General features: G+C 39.0%; 1 protein-coding gene across 5 annotated transcripts in view; it reads right to left on the reverse strand.

Annotated features, from left to right (window-relative positions):
* The window catches only part of SAP130 (Sin3A associated protein 130), a 25,175-nt gene extending 8,669 nt beyond the window's left edge, over positions 1-16,506 (reverse strand). For 2 of the 5 annotated variants that reach the window (XM_007421948.4, XM_007421949.4), the window contains exons 1-14: positions 16,249-16,505; positions 14,287-14,404; positions 13,910-14,148; positions 11,824-11,982; positions 9,786-9,897; positions 6,299-6,423; positions 5,264-5,388; positions 4,740-4,890; positions 4,310-4,400; positions 3,804-3,908; positions 3,371-3,512; positions 2,556-2,674; positions 1,287-1,589; positions 345-519 (exon numbers count right to left, since the gene is read on the reverse strand). In XM_007421948.4, coding sequence (XP_007422010.1) covers positions 345-519; positions 1,287-1,589; positions 2,556-2,674; positions 3,371-3,512; positions 3,804-3,908; positions 4,310-4,400; positions 4,740-4,890; positions 5,264-5,388; positions 6,299-6,423; positions 9,786-9,897; positions 11,824-11,982; positions 13,910-14,148; positions 14,287-14,398 — 1,958 coding nt within the window. In that variant the 5' untranslated portion in view covers positions 14,399-14,404; positions 16,249-16,505. Of the gene's footprint in view, positions 1-344; positions 520-1,286; positions 1,590-2,555; positions 2,675-3,370; positions 3,513-3,803; positions 3,909-4,309; positions 4,401-4,739; positions 4,891-5,263; positions 5,389-6,298; positions 6,424-9,785; positions 9,898-11,823; positions 11,983-13,909; positions 14,149-14,286; positions 14,405-16,248 lie in introns of all 5 variants that reach the window. The other 3 variants (XM_025175295.2, XM_015890395.3, XM_007421947.4) reach the window with 3 other exon arrangements.
* Positions 16,507-18,917: the final 2,411 nt, after the last annotated feature.

Genomic DNA, 18,917 nt, shown 5'->3' on the forward strand with positions numbered 1-18,917 from the left:
TAGTAGTTCCCCACTGTGTTTAAAACAAGAAAGGTAATGTACTATTCTGTTCTACAGAATGTCTAAAGCATTTATTCAAAACTATGTCCAGCAATTTTGACAGCTCCAACAAGAAAACTGAAAAATACTGTTTCTAGCTTAGATCTGCATATGATAAAAAATACAATCAGATATACAAAAGATTAATTGTTCTTCATGGTTTCTTCTGTGCTTTATTAGCAGAATCAATAAGTATAATCAACCATACAAAATATGGTTGATGAAACAAATGTTACAAAATAAACTTACTTCTGATATGGTGATGAGCAGATCATAAATATTACTGCAACTGCAATTTTACTCACCCATCAGTAGTAGGTTTCTTTCGGAGAATGCTTGGACGTGGGGATGAACCCTGAGCTGATGTGCTAGAATTGGCACTCTGGCTGTGGGTTTGTACCACTGTAGTTGAAGCTGAAGCAGAGTTGAATGTATTGCTAATTGGATTAGCCATAATGGTGGCTCCATCTGCTAGGACCACTAGTGAAAGTGGTCAGAAGAATAGAAATTTAGTTGAAGTGATTACATGGAAATTAGAACTTGCTTTCCTTAAAATAACCCATGTTTGCACCCCAAATTTTGAATTTATTTTTTAATGTATAGGCTATTCTTATCTATACTTTTTCAAAATTAAATCTGATGATGTTCAATAGAGCATTCAATAGAATAAGTCAGATTGGAGTTAACTCCCTCCACAGAAAAAACTTGATAAACATTTCTATTCCTGGAACTTGAAAGAAAGCAAAAACTTTATCCTGCCTGATGACACAAGAATTAATATCTGCAATAAAGTTGTGTGCCCACCATTATTGCATCACCAGTTTGAACAATGAAGTAGTTTAAATAATATCCCAGTCCTATGTATGTTTCCTTAAAAATTCCAGCAGAATCAAAAGAACTTCTTAGAAGGCTTGTAGATTATTCAGAATATATTTTCCTTATAATGCAAATACTCTTGAAATAGCAGATGGCTACTAGAAAAAAGAGATGTTTAACTGGAGCCTACATTACGATCTTTTCAGTACCAAATGAAGACCACCTTAAATGGTATGCTTTTAAAATTCTTTGCACTATAGTTAGCTTCTGTTGTTTTTATTTTGATTTTATACCGGTGATTTTATTTTATTTTAGATTTCGTGTCTGCATCTTACTTTTATGGTTTTAAATTTTATATTGTAATCTACAAAGAAAATTTTAGTTGCTGGGTATAATATAAATATTATAAATAAATCAGAATAAATAAAAACCTGATGTCTTGGTTTCAGTTTGTGGTTGCTGAGGCCCCAGTGGCGCAGTCTGAAGTCCTTGAGTGCCAATTGGTGCAGCTGGGTGTAGACCTTGGGTTCCAATTGGCGTAGACTGTATTCCTTGGGCACTGATGGATGCTGGCTGTATCCCCTGTGCACCAATTGGCGTAGACTGTATGCCCTGTATATGACGGGCATGTGATGCATCTACTGTCATCAGCTGCATGGGATTAAGATGCACTGTTGAAGCTACACCTACTCCAGTCTGAGCTGCTATGGCAGAATTGGGAGCCTGGGCTGAAACTGAACAACATGCTTAATAAATATTCTGGTTTGTGTGGGAGTAATTACATACAGTGTTCTGAAATGTACTCCATACTTAATGATGTATTTATATATCTATAGTTTGATAATGACAAAAGTTTAAGATTTATGTAAATCAGATTTAGCTTTAGATTTACACAATAACTATGCTGCTTAATATTGCTAAAGTTACATTATAATAACTTGCATGAACATAATTAGTGCTATAAAACTTAAATTATTTACTTTCACACCAACTCAAAAAAACATATAGCCAATTCATATCCTAAGTCCATTCATCACAGTGTTTTCAATTAGCCAAAATAAATTATAAATAGTTGTTATTATAGTAGATGATACAGCAATAAACTGAGATAGATAAAGCCAAACCATATAATTGCAGAACTCATGCAGTAATACAGTGATTGTGAGCATGAATCAGAAAGTACCCATTTCAATATTTATTAAACTTAAACTCATTGGGTTGTTTTAGCTTGTATTTTCCAACAATGCAATTTATTCTTAGCAAGCCATAGAATGGTGAGGGCTTGTTTGCATAATATACAACCCAAGCTCATTGCCTCAATTGTTTCTTTGCAATGCATAAATAAGAATACTAATCTCTTATTGTAATACTAATCTCTTATTGTAAGGATTACTGAAATAATCTGACCTGGACACTTAGAAAAGCACTGAAAAAGTATTTTTCATATAGATGATTTCAAATTTTTATGAGTCAACTGCCATTGAAAATTAATAACTTGTTTCTCTATTTCTAATTAAGCAAAAAAAGATGGTCAGTGTGCTTTTCTAGTTTTGCATTTAGTGGTTAGGTCTTCCTTTATAGACCACATTAATTTGCAACCACACCTTCATCTTAAAAATTGTTTTTATGCATAAAGTCTGCTTATACTGCTGCTCTAAGTAATGCTTCTTTGTAAATTAGTGAAATTAGTGAATTCTTACCAGGATATTGGCGGATAGTGGATACAGAGCTGGTAATAGGCGTGTAAGTGTGGGCAGCCAAAGGATATGAAGGAGGATATGTTGGTAAGAAATACTGAAATTGTACAGGCACTGACTGTCTACAGGGGTGAAAATGAGAAGTGTTATATATAATCTTGCAATTAGATTCATTTAATAAATTATAGCTATGATTATTACATTTTATTGTAGTGCAAATTACAGTTCTGATTTGTTAGTTTATTTGGAGACAACAGGTTTAAAAAAATCTTGGAAGGCCATTTGAAAAGATTCAAACTGGAACTCTTCTATATATTGCCATACTATAATCCAATTAAAAGAATAAATATGGGGGTGAAGGAAAGGATTTCTAAGCATTGCTTGATTAATGCCTCATTTAAAAAAAAATCTCTCAATTCCATTGATAATTAGTCTAGAATACCACTGTATTCATCTGGCAAACTTTTAAAATGCATTTTTAAGCACATGCCTAATATTTAATACAATCCATTTCCCTTGTTTCTAAATACAGCAGGGTTTGAAATGCAGAACTTGACAGGGAGCATTGTTTGCTCTCAATTATCCTTCATTTCTTTGCATCCACGCAACTGAGCAACAAAATTCAAGGCATTCTCTATCATGTCTGGCTTCATTATATGAACGGCTTTATGGCCAGGGAATTTCAACTCTTCCAAAATCACAAGTTTTCCAATAGAATTATACAAAAGCTTAGTTATTTTAAAAATTGTAATAATATAGATACCATGTAATCAAGTTTAAGAAATTTTTATCCTGTGTAAGCAAATCAGTTCAGTTACCTATTATCATTTCTAGCTTCCATTGCCACTGGATTTGGAGATGCACGGTGACTAGATATAGGAATGAGATTACTCCTCTCTGCTGTATAATCAGACTGGATGCGGGGAGAGGTGTGTGTGATTTGCTGAGGGACGACTTTAGCTGCATAGTAATAAGAGACAACCCAGTTATTCACAATATTCAGTAAACTTAGACTAAGAAAACAGAATATTCAGAAGTAGTTCAGGGAGCCGAGCCGAGCCTCTCTGTATGTTCCCTTTAACAGAAAGACAGTCCACAGTAATTTGGATCTGAACACTTAGGTATTTTCAGTTGAGTGGAAATGTGATATACACAACCCCATCCAGTATTACCTACCTCCCAGAAAAACAAAATGATACTTAAATATTACAAATCAAATAACAGCATAATACAAAACTAGTACCCACTCACCAACTGGGATGTTTGAAGTGGTCACAGCTGTTGCATGGGATGAGTGCGAGGGCATAGTCACAGTGACAATTGTACTTGTGGCTGCTTGAGTGTGAGGTATGGAACCTAGAAGAAAGATGTAAGAAAGCTGAATCTTTGTCTTGAAAATGTCAATGAATATAGATGAGTAACATGGAACAATTTATGCAAGAAAATGTGCCTCTATTGACAGAAGCAAGCCCAAAGAAATGTCAAACGGTATTTCTTACATGATATGACAGTGTGGGGCTAATCTCTAAAAGAGGAGCACCCAAAACCTAGCCCACCTATATTTGTGCCCCTACAATCTTGCTTTCTCCCAAAATGTTACACGTGGCCCATGACCACCAAAAAATTAGCCACTCTCACTCTTTTCACTTATTATGAAAGACAAAGGATTTTGTTTGAACAGGATTTCTCAACACTAATAACTAGTTTTTGTAGTTTTACAAAAAGTTCTCAAGAAATGTTGAACTACAAATTCTTACCAGCTGTAGTCACAGAAGGAATAGTATTTGTTGCTAAAATTGGTGCCACAGTTGCTGCTGCTACTGGAGTACCAGTACTAAAAATTGTTTTCTGTAAAGGAAAAAGTTGTACATTAAAAACTGTTGGAAATTTGCTTTAAAATCCTAGTGTGTCAATTTGAACTAGTTGCCAAGCTATTAGCCATTATGAAACATAGTCATTATTTACACGTGGCTTAAAGCCACGTGAGAGCAAAAATCAGAAGACAAAATTGAATAAGCAACAACTGAATATCTTACCTACTGCATTAAGCCATCATTCATAGATTGTAACATGCAGTAACAGATCATGCAACCTATTAAGTGAAATATCTCTCCCCTCCAAAGTATGATGCATGAATGCACCGATGTAGAAGAAGTAACTGGTTCGATTGTATTCAAAATAATTTACCTGAGCCATGGGGTGAAGCTGTTGTTTTTGTGTTCCTATGGCTGGATGGGAAGGTAAAGTAATTCTGGTTGCTGTATCCCTTGGCTGGGCAGGACGCTGAATACTGATAGGTGCAGAAGGTGGGTGCTGTTGAATTGACAGTGTTGGCCGACTGTAAAGAAAACAGGTTATTTTTCTGAGGATAATTAAAAGTTAATGACACAAGAGATAGCATGACTTAAGATGTGCATTAACTGAATTAATTCATCAATAGCAAGTACAATCCTCCTGGAACATTAGTCAGGGTCATTTCACATTACATGGACAATTTTAAGTACATGGAAGCTAATTAGCATAGCAAAATACTGTGCAAAAATGGCTTGACTCATGGAGCAATTATGTAGGGAGGCAATCTGAAACAGCCCCCATGTAGCAGCCAGATCATATAAAGTGATCCTCAGATACAAATAGACCAATATGCAAATACACATACACCTTCCAATTATAAATGTGGACTACGCAGTGCTGTGCTCTGTGGTGGTTACCTGAGAGCAGATTCTGTAGCATGTGTGGTTGTTGTAGTAATAACAGGTGACTGAGCTCTTGTGGCTGAGACTGTTGCAACTACAGCAGGCGGAATTGTGCTTGAAGTTGTCACAGCAGGCCGAGACTATGTAGGCAAGAAAAAAATAGGATCTTATCTATCAGCATTACAATTTGGTTATTGTAAGAACTTTCAACCATTTCAGGATCTGCTTTTTAAAAAATGAGAGCTGATGTTTAAGTTATATCCTAGATGATATTCAGCTGTAAAATATGACAAAAATTGTCAGAAGGCATTCTTTTTAGAGCAACAGAGAGAAAGAGAAAAATGCATGACAACCTGGCAAGGGTAAAAAATACTTTACATATAAATAACTTTCAAAAATTAATCAAGTATAACAGACATTGAATCTCTTAAGTAGAAGGGCATCTTGAAGTTCATTATTATATATATTTTATTTACAGTAGCAACTCCCAAACTACATCTATAACATTGAGAAAAGAAGCTGCCAGATTTCCCAGAGTATTTAACTATGCAGTGAGCCACTGAATCTACAAAGTGGTTTCTTACTGAAAGAGACAAAAGAGGAGTGTTAAAACAGTTACAGATAGTCCTCACTTAACAACCATTAATTTAGCAACCATTCAGAGTTACAACGGTGCTGAACAAAGAGACTTACAATCAGTCCTCATGCTTACAACTGTCATAGCATCCCTGTGGTCATGTGATCGCAATCCGGGCGCTTGGTAACCAGCTCACACTTACGATGGTTGCAGTGTCCTGGGGCCGTGTGATCATCATTTGTGGAAGGCCACATTTGTGGCAAGCAAAATCAGTGGGGAACTGCATGATTCGCTTTACAACCGCGTGATTTGCTTAATGGCTGCAGTGATTCGCTTAACGGCTGCTGCAAAAAAAGGTGGTAAAATCGGGCAGCGCAACTTGGTTAACAACCGCCCCACTTAACAATGAATTTTGTTGTGGTTGTTAAGCGAGGACTACCTGTAAATTATAATACCTCATGACTGCCACTTGCCTGGATAGGTTGATGAATGATATGCTGAACTGCTGGTTGAGCTGTTGCTGCATTTGGCAACTGTGAAGCTGGCCTCAAGACAGTTGTTACTTTAGAACTTGACATCACAGCAGCAGCAGCTGCACCTGAAGGGAAACCATACACATATGACTGAGCAACATTTAGTGTTCCATTTTTAAAGTGTCAGGATAGCTGCAGCTTTTATTTTATGCAGGAGGCATGCTAAAAAACTAAGAAGGAATACTACTAGCAGACATGAGTCCAACTGTATATACAACAGTGAGATCAGCCACACTTAAAACCACAGATTGGAAGAAGCCATTTAGGCCATCCAGTCCAACACCTTGTGCACTACAGGGCTCTAAATTAGAACATTCCTAACAAAGCACCGAGTTAATCTACCTAGTGAAGGAGAGCTCATCATCTCCCTTGGAAGTTGATTCCATTATTAAACTGCTTTTATCATAAGGGGAAAAAATCCTAACATTTAGTTGTAATTTGCCATCTCTTCAAGACCATTATTCTGTCTCTTGCACACTGGGATGACAAAGAACATAGAGAACTTTTTTCTTTGCAACATCCTCTCAGGAACTTAAGCAGTGTTATATTTACCCATACCTATTCTCCCAACCTATTAAGGCTAGATATACTCAGTCCCCTTAGTCTGGTCCTATAAATGTTTCCTGATGATACTAAATACCCTCCTGTGTATGTCTTCCATTTTTCTGGAATTTTGGACCCAGTGCCCTAATAGGCTCTGTCCAATGCCAAATATAATTCAACTATTATTTTCCATGGCTTGGAAATGGCATTTTTATTAACACAACCACAATTACATTTGCCATTTATTTATTATAAGATATTTATTCCACATTTTTGTATATAGAACTGGCTTGCCATAATTATAAAAGATAATTTTGTATTTGTTATGTTTTATAAATTTGTATATTATCATATTGTATTTCATTCTCTTATTTTCAACCCACTTTTCTAATTTCTGTCTTTTAGAGAATTAGTAATGCTAATCAGTTTTATGTCATCTGCAAATTTGATTGTATTCAATCTACTTCTTCATCCAAGTAATTAATGAAAATATTGAAGACTATCAAGCATAGTACCAATAACTGTGGCCTCTTACTTGTTACCTTAAATTCATTTTATTTTTATTCATTTATTATATTTTTAAGTTGCCACAATCACATGATTCTTGGCAGTGTACAAGAATTAGAAACATACAGCTAAACATACTGTTTAGCGACTGTTTGAAGTTATGACGGCATTGAAAAAGTAACTTTACAACTAGTCCTCACATTCATGACAGTCGCAGCATTTCCATGGTCATGTAATCACCATTCAGGTGCAGTGTTCTGCAGTCATGTGATCACCATTTGCGCACTTCACAGCCAGCTTCCGACAAGCAGAGTCAATGGAGAAGCTGGCAGTAAAATCACAAGTTGCGGTCACGTGATATCTCATTTAACAACCGCAGGTGATTCACTTAATGACTGCAGTGGAAGTGAGGTTATAAGTCCACTGCGGTCATGTGATGTTTTACTTAATAACCATGTTGCTTAGCAATGGAGTTGCCAGTCCCAGTTGTAGTCATTAAGTGAGAACTACCTGCAATCATGAAACATCCACAATGTAACAGTTAAAACATACTACAAATATTAAAATACTAATAACATGATTATAAACATTTGATAAGGAACTACTCTTGAATATGGTTTTCAAGAGAGCTGTGGCTTTACCTAATAGATATGCATCCAGCCATACTTAACTAGTCTGCTAATGTCAAAGGGTACCCTGTGAAGCACTCTGCTGAAATCAACATATATTATGTCTACAGGTGTCCCTCATTTAATGACCATTTGTTCAGTGACCATTCAAACTTCCGACGGCGCTGAATGAGTGGCAGTTATGACCAGTATTCATACTTACGACCATTGCAACATCCCATAGTCACACGACCATGATTTGTGACCTTCCCTGCTGGCTTCCAACAAGCAAAGTCAATGGGAAAGCTGGCAGGAAGTCACAACTCGCTTAATTATGGCAACTGGGACTGCCAGGACTGCCAGAACTGCCCTCGCTAAGTGGTGTAGTCACATGGTTTTTCGACTTATGACCATGTCATTTAATGATGAGTTTCCAGTTCCCGTTAGTGTTGTTAAGCGAGGACTACCTGTACAGCATTCTGACAAACTACTAAAGACATTACCTGATTTTAAAAAATGAGATAGGGTTGTGGCAAGTACTACATTGTTTTCAAACTGCTAACTATATATACTCATGTATACACCTATCCATGGTTAAGCTGATCCTCAAATTTTTAACCAAAATACCATGAAAAATGCGCCACCCATGGATAAGCCAACCCTCCAAATTTTTGTATGTTTTAATTTTCACGGCTTGATTCAATTTTCACAGATTTTGAAGGTCAGCTTATCTGCGGGTGGCACATTTTTCATGGTATTTTGGTTAAAAATTCAAGGGTTGGCTTATCCGCGGATGAGCTTATCCATGAGTATATACAGGATATACGAGTACTTTTAAAATGTATTACAGTATATACTCACAGATAAACTGTATTTTGGCACTTAAAATTCTTGGCTTATCTGCAAATATCTACAATAGATTGATTACTTATGAACTGCTGTAGATTTCCTCTACAAGTATTGGTGTCACACTGACTGGTTGGTAGTTCCCCAGACCCTTGTTTTTCCCTTTTTTGAAAATAGTGGCATTTGTTCTCCTGAAGTCATATGGTCTTTCACCCATTCTCCATGATTTTTCAAGGATAATACATAAAGTTTTAACCAGATCAATAGCAAATGTGTTTAGTAACCAGGAATGCCATCCATCTGGTTCAGGAGATCTGAACTCATTTAGTGTCAGAACACTCTCCCTGACTATTTTTCTATGAAGTTATCAATGGAATTCAGTCCTTCAGTCATCTCTTACAATTGCCCAATGAAACATATATCCTCTCCTCAAAAACAGAGCTGACTTATTTTAATGATAATTGGTTGAATAAATCAGAGTGGCTAGGCTCACATACTGTAGTAGTGAGTTATAATTTCACCATGGCCAAGTTCAATCAGGATGCTAAGACAAACCTAAACAATTCTTCTTAGAGCTTAGCATAATGTGAATGCAGCTTAAGACTAATCTCTTTAATGGGACTTGAAGTGTGAATCTCATTGACCTTAACTGCTGTCAACATCTATACACAATCCTGTTGTGTCATGTCCTAAGCAACTGAGATTTTTTTAGGATCAATGAACTATACCGTACCACATACTAAGATGTATTATGATATCTCCCCACAAGAATGTAGTTAAAAGGGATTACTTCAGATTCCAGTCTAGCCTTCTCTAGATGCTTCACTTTAGGAGCAGCATCTATATTAAGCATAATTAAAACTTATCCAAAAAAGATTACTATATAGTCATTCTCTCCAAGAAAGTACAATTACGTTTACTACCTCGAGGCAAATGAGAAGCTCCAATATGTAAGGGAGGGCCAGGAGCACTACTTCGGATGATTGACATCTGAACATTGGTTGTCATTATATGGTGCACACTGTTGGGATGTCCCTGCATGCAAGGTAGATAGAATAAAAATAAAACAAAGTAAAATAATTATTTTTTTAAAATTACATGAAAAGCCTTTTCTAGAAGTAATCCATTGGAAAAGTTTAGTATGCAAACTATAACTTAATTAATTATAATAACTATAATTAATTTGAAGTTTGAAAACAAAGGTAAAATTTAGGTATACAGTCAGGTCCAGAAATATTGGGACATCGACACAATTCTAACATCTTTGGCTCTATACACCACCACAATGGATTTGGAATGAAACAAACACAATGTGCCTTAACTGCAGACTGTCAGCTTTAATTTGAGGGTATGTACATCCAACTCAGGTGAACGGTGTAGGAATTACAACAGTTTGCATATGTGCCTCCCACTTGGTAAGGGACCAAAAGTAATGGGATAATTGGCTTCTCAGCTGTTCCATGGCCAGGTGTGTGGTATTCCCTCAGTACCCCAATTACAATGTGCAGATAAAAGGCCCAGAGTTCATTTCAAGTGTGCTATTTGCATTTGGAATCTGTTGCTGTCAACTCTCAAGATGAGATCCAAAGAGCTGTCACTATCAGTGAAGCAAGCCATCATTAGGCTGAAGAAACAAAACAAACCCATCAGAGAGATAGCAAGAACATTAGGCGTGGCCAAAACAACTGTTTGGAACATTCTCAAAAAGAAGGAATGCACCGGTGAGCTCAGCAACACCAAAAGACCCAGGAGACAACGGAAAACAACTGTGGTGGATGACCGAAGAATCCTTTCCCTGGTGAAGAAAACACCCTTCACAACAGTTGGCCAGATCAAGAACACTCTCCAGGAGGTAGGTGTATGTGTGTCAAAGTCAACAATCAAAAGAAGACTTCACCAGAGTGAATACAGAGGGTTCACCACAAGATGTAAACCATTGGTGAGCCTCAAAAACAGGAAGGCCAGATTAGAGTTTGCCAAACGACATCTAAAAAAGCCTTCACAGTTCTGGAACAACATCCTATGGACAGATGAGACCAAGATCAACTTGTACCAGAGTGATGGGAAGAGAAGAGTATGGAGAAGGAAAGGAACGGCTCATGATCCTAAGCATACCACCTAATCAGTGAAGCATAGTGGTGGTAGTGTCATGGCGTGGGCATGTATGGCTGCCAATGGAACTGGTTCTCTTGTATTTATTGATGATGTGACTGCTGACAAAAGCAGCAGGATGAATTCTGCAGTGTTTTGGGCAATATTATCTGCTCACATTCAGCCAAATGCTGCAGAACTCATTGGACGGCGCTTCACAGTACAGATGGACAATGACCCAAAGCATACCGCAAAAGCAACCAAAGAGTTTTTGAAGGGACAGAAGTGGAATGTTATGCAATGGCCAAGTCAATCACCTGGCCTGAATCCCATTGAGCATGCATTTCACTTGCTGAAGACAAAACTGAAGGGAAAATGCCCCAAGAACAAGCAGGAACTGAAGACAGTTGCAGTAGAGGCCTGGCAGAGCATCACCAGGGATGAAACCCAGCGTCTGGTGATGTCTATGCGTTCCAGACTTCAGGCTGTGATCGACTGCAATGGATTTGCAACCAAGTATTAAAAAGGGAAAGTTTGATTTATGATTATTATTCTGTCCCATTACTTTTGGTCCCTTAACAAGTGGGAGGCACATATGCAAACTGTTGTAATTCCTACACCGTTCACCTGAGTTGGATGTACATACCCTCAAATTAAAGCTGACAGTCTGCAGTTAAAGCACATTGTGTTTGTTTCATTCCAAATCCATTGTGGTGGTATATAGAGCCAAAGAAGTTAGAATTGTGTCGATGTCCCAATATTTCTGGACCTGACTGTATATCTTTACAGTAGAAGGATATACAAGTCTTTTTATTCTCTTCCACAGTCTTAAGAAATAAGCATTGTACTTTAGCAGGAAAAAAGAATAACCTGTTGTCCACTGATTGTTGCTACAGGAATAGCAGATGCCTGTGGGATGCTGCTCTCCATTGTTACAGTAACTTGCCCAGGGACTTTGGTGGGACCAGACAGAGTAGATGGTGGTGCTGGTGCAATAGGACGACTGGGTATCGTGGGCTTCAGAGGAGGCTGTAAATAACATAAAGATACAATAGCTTGCTCTGTATATAGAAATAACATGTATGTAATGAACTATAATTTCACCATGGCCAAGTTCAATCAGGACGCTAAGACAAACCTAATCAACTCTTCTTCATTCACATTCATAATGGGAATGCAGCTTAAGACTAATCTCTTTAATGGGACTTGAAGTGGGAATCTCACTGATCTTATGAGTATGTAACAGTTATTTTACTTTGTGGCAGGAGCAGGCAACAAGTGGCTTTTCAGATATTGTTGTATTATAAACTCCCATTGTCCCTCCCTGTGGCCATGTTGCTAGGGATGATGGTAGTTGGAGTTTGGCAATATCCAGAAGTCATTGTACACCACTGCCTTAGAAGGAAAAAACTATTCTGTGAAGATTCGTAACTGCTGTCTGGATGATGATGATGATGTATTAAACTTCTATGCCACCTGACTCCCATTTGTTAAGAAATTTGGTCACTCTGAAAAATTTCTGAAAAGAAAATTTGTGAAGTACAGTTGTCTTCTTACATAAATAAATTAACTACCTGTTTGAAGTTTAATGTGAAGAGAGTTAGTGGGAATTGCTGTGGAATCATTTCTTTGAACAGATAAATCCCACTCTCTGGTTATCTCAAATCTCTTAATTAAAAATGGGCCTAACATTTGGAAAATCAACAATCTCATTCCAAACTAATTGACCTAGAATTGTTATGCCTAGTAGATGGACCTGCTTCAAGGCAAGCTGCTTGAAAACAGATATTGAATCACTGGGATTTCATTGTTGGCCACCAAATATAGGGGAGGATGCAGTGACACATGTATTCCCCTTCCAGCTAGCTATTCAACACAATTCTACACTTTAAGAAACAATGCCCCTTGAGTTCAATAGGCTTACCACAGGTAAACTTTATCAGTATCCCGTCAGTTCTTATGCTATGCATGAAAATGTCCCAAATACAAGAAAGGGTATCATTCCATTCTTACACTGACTCCACTGGAGCAAGTAAATCCAACTTGGCAATGGGATGAAAGCCTTGCAAGTATTTACAAAACTTTATTCAGTCCATTGCTAAGATGAGTTTAGTTATTCCACAGGACTCAAAATACTGGGCTGTCTGTAATATACATCCACAAACACAGGAAAAGACCTTTTCAGCAACTTTATGTCAATGTTAAAAACCTGTTATTTGTTAGGAAAGAAGTAAAGACTAGCCACTTTTCCTGAGGTTTTGGAGCACAGGTTGTTGGTTATACATGTCACTTGGCGATTATGTTCTTGTCTTGTGGTTTTATGTTGAATTTTATGTTCTTATGATTTAATTTTGTATTTAATTACTGTGAAATACACAGTCTATGATTTCAGCACCACATAGATGATGTGAAATAAATAAATAAAGGGACAGAAACATTCATTCATTCATTCATTCATTCATTGGCCACCCAACCCCAATGGATTCATCAAGGAAATCAGGAACCAAATCACAAAATTAAACAATTTAAGCATCCCAAATGGAACACAGACAGGCAACTTTATCTGTATAGCATCTTCTGAACAATTCACATTAGATGCCACATAGTGCTGTGTCCCTGGGGAATTAGCTCAAGGCAACTGTTTTACAAATGAAAACAGGTCACCCTAGATGGCTGCATAGTTATAATATAGTTAAAGGGGAAAAAATCCAGAGGGGCATTTAGTAGTACACATGAAAACTGGACTACTACATACTTTTCCTGCATATTTGTAGTGGCCCTTCCTGTTTTTCAGTTACTTTCTGTAGTTAAAAAAAAAACAACTTCACTGGATTAAAAAACATCTAAATTGTATTTATCATAAGAAGTAAATAAAAATACCTAAGGCATCAATATGCCAATATGAGAAGAAAAATATTTACAATTCAATCTAGTATTAAAAAATAGCCTTCATTACCTTCATAAGCCCTTCAGAAAAAGAAAGTGGCACTGCTGGAGCCAAATGTGTTGGAGGAGCTGCCACTGTAACTGGTACACCAGACGGCACTGTATGGTGCTGAGTCAACATTTGCACTTGTGGATATGGTCGAACTACCACTGTTTCCTGCTTCTCTTCACGAGACTGCAGAGAGCCAGCAGGAACCACATGATCTCTGGGAGTCACTTCCAATTCTCGATTAGGTTCATCACTCACTACTGGAGAGGAAAAAAAACATTATTGAAATTTTGAACCACTACCATCAAAGGAGACAACTAGTTAAATTTTGTAACTATTATATTTGGTTTTAATGGGACTTACTTCCATGGAACTGGAGTCTTGGTAAAATGCCTTACCTGTGGTTGCTGGATTTATCAATCCAGCAGATCCACTGGTGGAGATTGGAGGAGGAGCTGGTCCTAGACTTGGGGGAGGGGCTCCAGTACGGGGAAACTGCTGAGAACTCATTTCCGCCTGTGAAGCACACATGCAATTGTAAGAAATTCAGATGGCCACATCCTTGAATACCTCGATGAGAAGTCCCAGTGAAATCTATTGCCTGCATTTTTGCTTTTACCATATGGTTATTGACAACTGACATATAAACCACTCTCAAACCAAAATTCTAGTTATAACTAGTTCAAACAGCTCAATTATGTTTAATGACCATTTTAATAAAATAAATGTATAAATGCAACAGCAGCTAGAAACCAAATCAGCTTATAGAAGTTCAAGAGAGAACTATAACATGCTAAAGAATGGTATCAGCAAATCAACTTAAAAAGTTTGTTTATTCAGAAATAAATTGCACTGTCTTCAGAGACAACCAGTTAAGTTTGCAGAGATTGGAGTTTTAAATGTGCTTGGAGTCAGATTTTTCTACTGAAATCAATATTAGGAAGCTCAGTAAATACCACTTCATAACCATGAACTTGTATAAGTCTGACACTGAACTCCAAGTGTCTTTAAGAATTAGTCATGTGCTAAAGATCTAGATCATTGCTTGGCACAAACTACACAAAGTAGTGGGGGATAAAAAAAAAAAGTGTTAGTGATTTCATATTTTTGTAAAGTGGTAATGTAATTTTATACACACTTCTCTGGAAATAATCCCCATTAAACTTCATGAGGCTTATTTTTGGACAGATATATATGGTAGCACTCAAAGCATGAGAAACAGTGAGTCTACTGAATTGTTTCTCTGCTTCCTAGTGGGTATAGAAATATTTCTATTTCAAAGTCTGAGAATGAAAGCAACAGCAAGGAACATCGATCTGGCTATTTCTGTGGAACAGCAGGCAGAGATTTCTGACAATAATCAACAAATTAGCCTTAACGTAAATTTTAAGAATGGTGCCATTTTATCACACCATTGAGCCACATTAGCTTTTTGCCTGCAATTTTCCGAGATTTCAGGCAGAGGTCCTAGCCCCGTTAACTTTATAATGTGAGAGTTTCATAAGCTTCTCTGCATTTCTCTTTAAGCTTTCAGACACCTGGACTCGCAAACTACCTTTGTATGTATTCCCTAACGCCGGGTATTAGGACACATAAGGATATGGTCTTGGGACTTCTACGTGTCACAAACTTATACTTAAATGGAATATGGCTCGCAGCGACTCCAAGGCGACCCAGCCTCTTGCCTGACTGTAACGGGAATTTCACCTTACAGATATTGCAGTCCAGACTAAGGGCTGCTTTCCAACTTTCTGTTTCGGAGAGTGTCGCGATCGGGAGAGCTTTAAAGGAAAACCTCTCAGACGAAAAGCGAATCATGAGGAAAGCAAAACAGCTGCGAAGACCACGATCCGACCCCGGCCAGAGGCGTCACCCGAAGCTCCTCCCTTTTCTCTCTGATCCGGGCGGAATTATTCTCTTGAAACAAGTTCCGCCCACTGGCTTCGCCGTTAAGTCCAGCCTCTTCTCTCACAAGCCAATTGGAAAGTGACATCTTCCGACAGCCTACCAATCCGGATCAAAGGCAGGTACTGCCTGCCAACCAATGGGGAAACCCACACACGCTACGCCTGGCTACCAATAAGAAAATAAGTAATGGCTAATCAGGGCCAGCTAAAGCCCGCCTCCCATCCCTCCCTGGTCACTATGTGAAACAGACGCGCAGGATAAGGGACCCGGATGTTCAGACAGAATAAAAAAGCTGCAGCTACCGCCACAAACACCGCGCGTAGCTTCCATGAGAAAAGAGAAAGGAATCGCTCGGATTAGTAACTACTGACCCGTGACTAGAAGGAACGATGAGTTCCTTCAGGCAGAGCCCTGTCCTCAAGGCCAGCCCTTCCCTCGACCCACCGAATTACCTGCTGAGGAGGGCGCGGCGGGATCCCTCCGGAAAAGCTCCCAGAAGCACTTCTTGCACTGACACCGAGGGGACTCAGTCGGGAGTGCTGCTTCCGCTGCTGCAGCAAACCACCCCTCCCCCTTCAGATCGATTGGGTCTCGACGTGTCCCGCCCACCGTGGTGATACTTTCGCCTCGTTGTGCGCGGCCATTGGCTGAGCCGCGAGTGGCGGAAAGAGCCTTGGGAGTTGCAGTTCGAGATCCGAACGGCGCCTGAGGCTGGTGTCGCGAGATGTTGAGGCAAAAGGGAGAAGTGCGATTGGCCGCCTAGAAGGAGGCGGATCACCCAGGCTTCTCTCCGCCCATCAGGCCTAGGATTGGCTGGCCTTCTCTTGGGCAGACGGCTTCGGCGGGGCGGGGCGGGGCGGGGGGGGGAGCAGAGCTCTCCAGTTCTCCAGAAGACGGCGGGAAATTGGCTTGCTGTCGGTCAACGGGAACAAAAAAAAAACGTTATACGGACTTATTATTTTTTTTGCTAGTTTGCTTCTGTTTTCCGAACAAGAAAAGCAAAAGCAGGATTATCTTCTAATATTCCGTGAAGTTTTTCTCCGTACATAAATAGCATTCGATGATGAGCCGAACCTGCTGTATCGTGCGCGTATTATTACTGCAATATATAATGGGCTGTTGGTTGAATAATCGTCGCGATCTCTCTGCCAAATGTTAGGTAGTAACCTTAAAAATCCCTAGTGCAGCCTATGGCGCTACTAAGCATGGAGCGCGCTGTTGGCGGGCTGGCATCAGAAACCGCTTGGAATCCCAGTTGAGCTGTGATGCTCAGGAACCTCAGCCACGCAGCTCTTGCGCATCCTGCCCTTCTTATTTCCTTAACATTTAGATTCAGTATACAGGAGCCCTCGCATATGAAGAAGAGAGACTCTGGTGTTTGAAATAAATGGAGCCTTCTGTGTTAGCATAGGAGCGATTGTGAGCCTTGCTGGACTGGTTAGCCAAGAAATGATCTCAAGATAGCAGAATTTCTCTGTTGTCATAGATGATGTTTTAGGATTGGACGTGCTTTTCTATAGTTTCAGCATATTTCAGAATATGACAAAAATTGCTTTTGCACCTTTTTTTATTTAGAGAGGTTTGGAGAAACTAGACATATGCAAGACATTCCAAGGATTCTTCTAGTGGTATCCCTCCCTGATGCTGGGAAGTTCCAAGTTTAATAATAAGACTTGTATCTACACTCCTCAAACCTATATGAGAAAGAATTTTACTTAAAAGCACTATGTAACAAAAACTAACTATTCATGTTTTACAGGCTGTAATCATTTCTTGCATCAAATGTATACTATGAAAATCAAACAGATGGAAGAACGTACCTCTTGTTAGAGCCATAGGTAAAACTCTTTCACCATAGCATGCTGATTGTGATTGAAATAGATTCTGACAACAGGATTAGCATCTAAAAATATTTTCATTATTCTTCCATGAATGGAAGTATTCCATAATCTAGCATGGATTATTGACACTAGAACCATCATCATATTTTCTCAGTTATAAGGTAGTGGCTCCCCTCTAAGCATGACCTGTTTTCCAGTACTTATGTGAGACATAATTTGGGGGACTCAGACTGAAAGGTCTTCTGAGTTGATCACAACTAACCCTCATAATCCTTCTTATCTCATGAAAGTGAAGGTATGGGAGGGAATGACACTCAGAAGTTCATGCTTATTAAAGAAGCCATGTAATGAAATAAACGAGCTGACTGCAGAACAGGAAATAGATTGTGAACAGAACAATAATATTGGCATCTTTCTTGTAACTGCAATCTAAAAACATGGGCCTTACAGAGTCTGACCTCTGCTTTCATGTATATTGCTAAAAGAAGTGTGAAAAGGGAGAGGGGCTCTCATTTGTGAGAAAAGAGACTTATATGATAAAGACGTTTGGCTAAAAAACTGGAATTTAAAAGTTGTTCTGGCCAGCATCGTAGTAGTAGTGTAATGCAACCCAATGCTCACATTTTTGTTGATCGAGAGTTCTCCGGGCTGTAAAGATATCCTGAAACCTTGAATTTCACCGACCAGATGGGATGGGACGGGACACTACTAGACTCTATTGCGCACTCTCTACATAGATTAAAGCAAGCAAGCAACTCAATTGATAATCAATGAAAGAGATTTTCTTTATTTGTGTATGTAAATGAGAATATATTCATAGGCAGAAATGCAAAACAGTAAGAATCCAGGATCCCGGAAGAGCACCGCCAGCATTAGCAGCATTCTAGCTACTTCTGCTTTCCTCCATCGGAGTTCACAAAAAAGAAACAAGCATAAAAAACACGGGTACGTAACGCCGAACGCAAGAAACCCAATATCTCGCCGTCTTCTGGAGAACTGGAGAGCTCTGCTCCCCGCCCCGCCCCGCCCCGCCGAAGCCGTCTGCCCAAGAGAAGGCCAGCCAATCCTAGGCCTGATGGGCGGAGAGAAGCCTGGGTGATCCGCCTCCTTCTAGGCGGCCAATCGCACTTCTCCCTTTTGCCTCAACATCTCGCGACACCAGCCTCAGGCGCCGTTCGGATCTCGAACTGCAACTCCCAAGGCTCTTTCCGCCACTCGCGGCTCAGCCAATGGCCGCGCACAACGAGGCGAAAGTATCACCACGGTGGGCGGGACACGTC

The sequence above is a fragment of the Python bivittatus genome, unplaced genomic scaffold (assembly GCF_059951505.1).
Source record: "Python bivittatus isolate LINGU-HERP-01145 unplaced genomic scaffold, Pbiv_v1 ctg000980_np1212, whole genome shotgun sequence".
In the NCBI taxonomy this organism is placed as follows: Eukaryota; Metazoa; Chordata; class Lepidosauria; order Squamata; family Pythonidae; genus Python; species Python bivittatus.